This window comes from Malania oleifera, chromosome 9, assembly GCF_029873635.1.
Source record: "Malania oleifera isolate guangnan ecotype guangnan chromosome 9, ASM2987363v1, whole genome shotgun sequence".
Lineage (NCBI taxonomy): Eukaryota > Viridiplantae > Streptophyta > Magnoliopsida > Santalales > Ximeniaceae > Malania > Malania oleifera.
In genome coordinates, this window is record NC_080425.1 from 84,361,462 (window position 1) to 84,370,038 (window position 8,577).

At 36.7% G+C, this 8,577-nt stretch overlaps 1 protein-coding gene across 1 annotated transcript; it reads right to left on the reverse strand.

Annotated features, from left to right (window-relative positions):
* Positions 1–6,981: 6,981 nt before the first annotated feature.
* On the reverse strand, positions 6,982–8,257 carry LOC131163543 (putative germin-like protein 2-2). Its single transcript, XM_058120137.1, has 2 exons — positions 8,137–8,257; positions 6,982–7,514 (listed from the first exon to the last, which is right to left on the reverse strand). Exons 1-2 carry the CDS (start codon positions 8,255–8,257, stop codon positions 6,982–6,984), a joined length of 654 nt encoding a protein of 217 aa, XP_057976120.1.
* Between the last annotated feature and the right edge of the window lie 320 nt (positions 8,258–8,577).

Sequence of the window (8,577 nt, forward strand, 5' to 3'; positions counted from 1 at the left end):
CTCTGATTGAGACGATTCAAATTTCTGGAGAAAGAGAAAAGGATTATATACAACTTTCATGTTTTGAGTTTTGTGACAAACGAGCTCTAGAAGAGTCAGATTTACGATGAACAGAGAATGAAAAAAATAAAAAAAAATATAACAATTCGGGTTGGGTCAAGTTTGCCAGGTCAGCTCCAATTGGGTCAGGTTGAGCCATCCAGGTCGTGGGTCTAGGGCAAGCCTCCCCTCTTCTTTATTTAAATTTCCCATTCTCCTTCTTTTCCCCTGTTGGGCGCTGCCCCCAACCGAGAACCCCCTTGCTCTTCTTCTTCTTCTCCTTCTTCTTCTTCGTCCTTCCCTTTGTCTTGCTCCTTCCCCTCTCTTTCCCTTTCTATTTACCTTGCTTTATTCTCGTCTTTTCTTTCTCTCTTTTTCTATTTTTATTTCTCTTTCGCTAAGCCCAACTCCTCTGATCAGAACACCACCAGCCCCTTCATCTGTTGCAGCAGCTCTGCACATCCAGCGACTTCACAACACAGCAGCAGCCGCGGCGTCCCTCTGCACCAGCTGAGCACAGCCCCTGCCCAGCCCCTCTGCAACTCCGGCCATCTGCAGCAACACTCCAGCCCAGCCTCTCCTCTTCTTCCATGCTACAGAGCCGTGCACCATCATCAGCAGCAAGAGCTCCACGAGCATAAGCAGCAGCAGCAGAGACTTGAAGACCCGAGAAGCAACTCCACAGCTGCTGGTTCTGCTGCTGCTATTCCAGCAGCTTTCATGGCTGCCTATCTCTCTCTCCCTCTATTTTATTTTAGTTTATTATTTGTTTTGTTGTTCCTATTTCTTCCATTCTCCTTCAATGTTTAGTTGTTTTTTTATTCCAAGTAAAGTTTAAGTCAAATTGTTATTGTTTAGGGAATTTAAATTCTTTGTTTTATTGAGTATTATGTTTCCATTAAGGTTATTTTTTGTTGGTTTTGTTTTTATGTTTGAGTATGTTAAGTTTGATTTCTTGAATAAAATACAAAAAGGAAAAAAAATTGTCTTTATTTTAGAAAGTAATTTAGTTGCATTTCTTTCGTAAAATTTGATTTTTGATTGAAGTTCGGTTTAATTTAGGTTCGATTTTTATTAGAGTTTATGTTTTTATTTATCGTATTCTGTTATCGGTTAAATCATTAATAGTTTATTTAGTTCGAGTTTTTAATTCGTGTTAAAGGTCCGGTTTTTATTGCGCGTGTGTGTGTTTGGTTTAGCTTCTATTGTGTGTTTTTAATTCCATGTTCTAGGTTACCATCCTTAATTAATGCGTGCTTTGATGTTTCCTTGAGTAGGTTAGGGTTTCTCGTTTTTATTCTTTAGTTCAATACATGTTAGTTTTAGGACTTTAATTTGCGTGCTATTTAATTTGTTAAAAGTAAAATCAAATAATTTTGAAAATCCTGAATCTGAACCGAGTTCAGTACCTTTTTAATTTTGATTGGACGAATGTAAATTTTGAGATTAAAACGCATTCCCTGAGGAGACGATCTAGCCCTTGGGCTTAATATTACACGACGTAACTCCTATACTTGGGATAGCTTTCGAGCTACTCATTTTTCGAGTGAGTCATCAAGTATTTCAATCAGCAGGATATTTCAAGCATGTGAATATCAAATGAAATATGAGCTCGGTTTGCAAAAGATGCGTAATCTTTGTCTTTAGCAAATAATATATAAGTGAAAGAATATTGCAACAAAAACCACTATCTCATAAACAAATATCTCTTCAAATATATTTATCAATACAAAGCACACTAGATATTTAAAAATGATTTTGAAAAGATTTTGCAAACAAAATACTATAAAATCTTCTCAGGATATTGCAATGAAGGTGTAAGCTTAGAAGATCTAACAAGGTCTTCTTAGGATAGACTTATCAACAAAGTCCCTTAAGAATCCTTAGGTTTTGCTTTCTAATAAAATCGTGCCAAGCAAACAAAATAAGGAGAGCAAACCTATTCAAACACACTCAATCCACTTACAAATGATGTAGGCAATGATAGAAGGCAAGCTTGAGTGAATGAGGCCCAAAAATGAGTAAAATAGGGTTTTTTATTTTTCAGAGAATTCTTCCCTAATTAAAGTGGCTAATCTCTATTAATTTTCTCAAATGAACTCATATATATAGACATGGGAGAAAATATGACCGTTGGGAACCTATTGGGTATTATTAAGAAAGTTTAATGATGTTTAAAGCATTTTGACCCTGTTTAAAAAATATTAACTGCGGTAAAAAATCAGGGCAACCTGAGAGGTCCGGTCGACCACAAATGTCTTGGTCGACCAGGACTCAAGTGGTACGGTTGACCAGTGGTATATTGAACTTAGTGGTCGGTTGACCGGGGCAAGGCGATTTTCTAAATTTTTGAGGTTCGGTCGACCAGGCCATTTTGAACTGGCTGGTTCGGTCGACCAGACTGCTGGGAATTCTCTCGAGGACTCTCCGATCGACCAGGTAGTTGGAGTACAAAAGTGGTCGGTCGACCGGGAGGTCAAAATGTTGATTCCCAGGTGGTTCGGTCGACCGGGGTCAAATGAACTGTAAGGGCTCGGTCGACCAGGGTCTTGGTTAACAGTTGACCCGGACTGTTTTCGGTCGACCAGGCCAAAATGTACTGGCTTGGCTGGTTGACCGAAAGTGCATCATGTGTGCATTTCGGTCTTGTTTTGAAACAAACAAGCCCTATTCAAGTGCCTAACAAACATATGTGTACATGTGTGTGTCTTAGGGTCACTTGGGTCCAAAATAGAGACACCGAAAAAGTCTGATGTCGGTCGACCACCCTAAGGTCTTTCTAAGGTCCTTTCTTATTCATGGTTTGTTTGAGCTTACGTAGTAAATCATACATGTAATGTGTGTGAGCTTATTACAAACCAAGTACCTACTTACTATTACAGACCAATTAAATATATTACAATATGGAATAAAACTTTGGTCTTCGGGCTTTACTTGACTTTGTGCACATCTTTATTTTAACATTCTTGATTCTTACACAAAGACTCAGACACTCATTATATACAATGAGTATTTGTCATAATGAAAACCGGGCGTGACCAATAAGGTCAACAGCTTGGGAGACCAGCAGAATCACGGGGGGCCCATGTTCATTATCAGATCACCACTTAGGTATAAATTTGATATTTTAGTATTTCATGTATTCATTATTACCAGTAGCAAGGTTTCTACTATTTTTCAAGTTGCAATGCATGGCAAAGGGAAAAATAGAAGGATAAGTGTTATGGTGTAGAAAATGGAGGTATTGCATATGTACCAGGTATGTGAGTTGGTGAGGCATCCAGTGTGGATAAGGGTGATAGGATGTAGTGAAGTGATGTATCTATTTTGTGTGAATGACATGTTACTGGCTAGAAAAGCTTTAACTAAGGCTAATCAGTTGGGAACCCTATTGAAATTTTTTGACATATATGTGTTGAGTGGGGCCAAGATGGGTCTTGGTTTTCTGATTCACATGTACATAACTGCAGGGAGATTAGAATTATCTCATGGTGGTTTTGTGGACATAGCTATAGGGAGATCAGAGTTATCTCAGGGTGGCTTTATGGATGGAACTGCAAGGAGACTTTGTTTGATGTCTCAAGGGGGTTCTATGGATAATCAATATGGAATGTCTACCTTTTGGAACTCAAGAATGGGCTGTGATGTTCGAGATATGCCAAAGGTTCCCCATGATTGTGTAATGGGGTTTTTCGACAGGCAATAAAGTGGACTATTAGTTGTAAGTTTTGTTGAAGACTATATAGGAGGTTTTGGTGATATAAGGCTTGCAGCAGCTTTTGTGTTTACTATTGTGGGATGGTCTTATTGGAAGTGTAAGGTAAAGTCTTTAGGTGTTGCATCTACAACTGTAACAGGGTTGATGAGACCAGTTGAATCTGCCATATGCAAGTTCAAGAGATATTGCTTGGGCTTGGTGTTTGTATCCAAGTGCTAGAAGGGAGTCAAACCCTATCAAAAGTTCTAAGGTCAAGGTGGAGCAATCAGATATGTTTTTTAAGTTCTCCTAAGGGGCGTATAATCTCCAAGTTGGAGATTGTTGTGTTTTTGTGGCTTTTATACTTGGTGGAGTTCATAAAAAAAAAAAAAAAAGGGGAGAAAAACATATGTGTGAAGTCATTAGTGATGTGCAGCAGGCACTATAACCATTAGGACACAAAGTGTATTATTAAATTTATTTTAAAAATGTTTAGGAAAATTAACCCTATTTAATCGTCTTAACCGTAGTAAAAATATCAAACAACCTGAGAGTTTCGAGTGGCTGACCCACGGTTCAGTCGCCTGAATAGACTCAATGGAAAAAGTGGTTTTTCAAAGTTTGGGTGCCCGAGTCAAGGTTCAGTTGGCCGAACCAAAGCGATTTCCATTTTGTCCACATTTTGGTTGCTTGGTTAGAAGTTCGGTTAACCAAACTCATGTGTTCGGTCACCCGAGGCTCTTTTAAACGTATATGTTTGGGCTGCCGAGTTGTTGGGAAAAGTCAGATTTATGGTTCGGTCGCCCGAGGAAGATGTGGTCATTTCAGTTCGGCCGCCTGAAACCAAGTGAACAATTTGACCGTTCAATGGTTCGGTCGCTTGAAGTGTTTTACATACTAAGGGTTTGGTCTACCGAACACTGGTCAACACTTTGACCTATCCATGGTTCGGGCGCCTGATGTGTTTTGAATACTAAGGGTTTGGTTGCCCGAAACCATAGGATTTTGCACATTTTAAGTTCAATTTAAAAAAATAAGATTCCCCAAATAATATATATGATAGTGGGGACTATTCTAAGTGTAAGTGTAAGGACCTAGGATCTTTTCTAAGGCTTTTTAAAGTACACCTAAAAACCTAGCGTCGATCGACCTTCGGTCGATTGAAGTCAGCCCTAAAGTCATTTGATTAATCTATGGTCTGTCTACGACATTTTTGAGCTTACAGATTCTACATGCATGATATGCAGATTATTACATACCCAACTGAATAAATAAAAAAAAAAATACAACACTTAAAAGCAATAAGGGTCTTCATATTTTTTCGGGTCTCCGGGTGCCATCATATGATATTGTCAATGAAAACCTACACAACAACTTGGCAGACATTAAATACCTAAGTATTTGTCATAATCAAAATATGGTATGACTCGTAGGGTCCACATCCCACCTCATACATCTTTTTATTACATATTTCATCATTGGGATCACCATCCCTGAGTATCGATATCCTCCGGGATGTGTTGGCTAGGTTGGATTTGTTTCTCCTTTTGGTGACCATAAATCCAAAGAACTTCCTCAAGGAGACTTTAAATGCACATTTTGCATAGTCGAGATATCAACCTTTCGAATGAGATGTTGAACTATATTTTTGAGATCTTGACAATAGTTAGTTTTGTGGAGATGATCTCCATGGAATAAAAATGCCACTTATGTTCCTTGTTGTGATATAAACCTTCAATTTCCTAGGCCAACGAATCTAGTTATTGTTGTTTTTTGTATTAGGCAATAGAATATCGACGACCTAGGCATAGTTGAATTGAAAGTGTGTCGTTTGAGTAATTTGCCTTTTGGTTTTCTTTCCTTCTCTTTTGTTAGTGGTTATACCATATACAGGAGGCATGGTCATCCAACCTCTCCTTTCTCTTCCCAATCTCACATTATCTTTTTTTTTTTTTTTAGAGTTTTCCTTCTTTCTAAATCTTGACCGTAGTAACTATGAGAGGGAAATGGTAATTACATAAAGGAAGTCAATTTTGTACTTCCTCACATAATTTCTTAAAATTTCAATCCAAATCCATAGAGTTACCATGGTATTTGTAAGGATGTTTCCTATATAGGGCTTATGTAGGATTAAGATTTTGAACCCAAAACCTTGAAATGCTTGAGCAATTTAAGGAAGATATTGCACCTAAAAAATCTACAAAACAAAACATACTAAAGAGTGCTCTGATGATGAACCCTCTTATGCCTAAGTAGCTATAAGAGGTATATGTGTATGAACAAATGTCTCCCAAATAGTCTCTTCACCTTACCACTCAAGTACTGCTCGTTGTACTTGTCTTGGTGAGCCTATAGATCTATTTCTAAAGATAGACATTGATTAAGGAGAGAACATTTAGGGTGCGAATTCAATTTCTTATTTGACAACATAAACAAGACCAGTTAGCATTTATATATCATCAATTATCCAACAATTATTGAATCCATTATGAAGATATACTAGCTAGCTAGGCGTAGTTAGGGATTCTTTGTATGAATGATTTGACTTTATTGGCTTAACTTGATAAGTCTAGCTAGGCTAGACTATCTATGTCAAATTTGGTTCTCATTGCTAACTAGCTCGACTGGTTTGTATTGGATTGTTTTCTTGCCTAATTGTCACCATCGGCTCAACTCAACTAATGTTTTGACTATACCTTGAGAATTGATTATTAAATAAATCTTTCTAACCTTGTATCTTTGCTTATAGGTAAAAAAAAAAAAAGTTGTATTTTAACTTGTTAAACTAAAGCCGCCTTCTTTTATTTTATTATATTTTGCAAAATAATGACAAAAAAAATTAGAGTACTAAAATATTTGTTTCCACAATAAAAGACGCACAATAGAAAAACATATACTTGTTCGTGATTGACTACCTATTTAGTTGGGCTACCCGACAAACCTATAGTAAGTAAGGATTTTAAAATGTCTTAAGGCTGTGTTTGAGAGTATGGATTTCAAAATTTGGATTTGGATTTACATGTGTATGAATGAAACATAGTATAATTTTTATTATATTTATTTAAAATCAGTTTTCAAATTCTAAGCTCCAAATATAGGCTAAATGCAAAAAAAAAAAAAAAAATTTAGTAATTGTAACATGAGTACATATAGGTCTTATAATCAATACCAACTAAGATGGAGCTTTTCCATTTTATTCATTTATTATTTATGACTTATTGTCCACAAGACAATGGACTATCTAGCTAGAACTTGGATACAATTTGAGTAATAATTCTTTTATCCACATGGAAAGCTTTTGCAAGAAGATCCGTCTCGAGTTTTAAGTTGGACCCAAACATGGTTTCTGCAAGCATGACGGGTGCAACGTCTTGGCTACTAAGAGCAACTAGGATAGCGGCATTTGTGGTTCCTTGATTTATTTGGTAGTGGACGGGACCGGTCGGAATTCCAAACAACTCACCCTGATTAAGCACTTTCGAGATGAGACGGTTATCGGGATAGGGTGTAATAATGCCCACTTCAATGGTTCCTTCCAGGACAAACACTAGCTCGTCTGCCTGGTTTGTGTGGGGAGGGAAGATGCCCCCTGCCTCAAAGATGGCAAGCACCATTGAGACGCCGAGAGTGTTGAGTCCAGGGATTTCGGTCACAGTCGCCCACGCCAATGATGATCCATATCGATTGAATGTCTTTGGTGGATTGAGTCCGCTTGAGAAGAAGTCGTTAGCTTGAACCTCGCTAATGTTCTTGCATGGGAAACCATTTACCAGCACCACTATTGGTATATGCATGAGTTAGTATTGGAATAGAACTAAGCATTAATAATAATATAAGGATCATATGTTCTATTAAGCATTTGTTCTTGTTTCAATAATGAGTTTTTTTGGAAAGAAAATGAAACATATCTATTAGTTTTTTTATTATTGGGAGCTATATATATATATATATATTGTAAATCAACTATGTGTCTATTAAACCTCATGATTAATTATGAGTCATCACAATTTAGACATCTTCTTAATTTGGTTATTTCACACACACTTTAAACCACAAGTTGCATGTGGACCTGTGGTTTTGGTGGGCATGACTCATAAGAAGATCTATATATATATATATAATGCCTCAATAAAATCACTCATTTTGCTTCTAAAAAATGAAAATAAAATAAAAATTTGGTCACCCCTTTTAGGTAGCTCAACAATAAGGCCATTCCTAGGACTAGCTATTAACTTAGACATCTTGTGTTTGATCTTCATGAGATCAAACCTCTATTTACTTGGACATTGATGGAGATTGTTGCCCTAGGTATCACAAAGATAGCCAATATGTTATGATTGACTCCTTTGATTTTATCTTTAAAAAAATAAAAAATTAAAATATTGATTGGCAAGATATACCTGTGCTATTTATGTCTGGCTTGACACAGATGGTCTTATAACGACTTGGAAATTCAGATGCCAAGGTTGAAGAGGAGGAAATGACTAAGAACAATCCTAACAAGAAGACGCGAACAGCCATTAGAACCCAACTAAGAACTAGATACTATGATTGGTAGACTTTTTACAGTTATGAGAAATAAAAAAAACTGAGTAATGAGTAGGTTGGCCAAGGAACCTTGCTTTATATAGGGAGGGAATGAGATGATGTTAGTGTTATTACATTCTTATTTTACAATTTTAGTTAAAATTTTTCTATAGATTTTCCTAAATTTCCTCAGCTACAGTAGTTCATTGTCTCTGTCCTAAATTTCCTCAGCTATAGTAGTTTATTGTCTCCACAGTTGAAATCATTTAGTCATATTGCCTCATTGACCAAAAAGTTGAAATATTTTTTAAAAA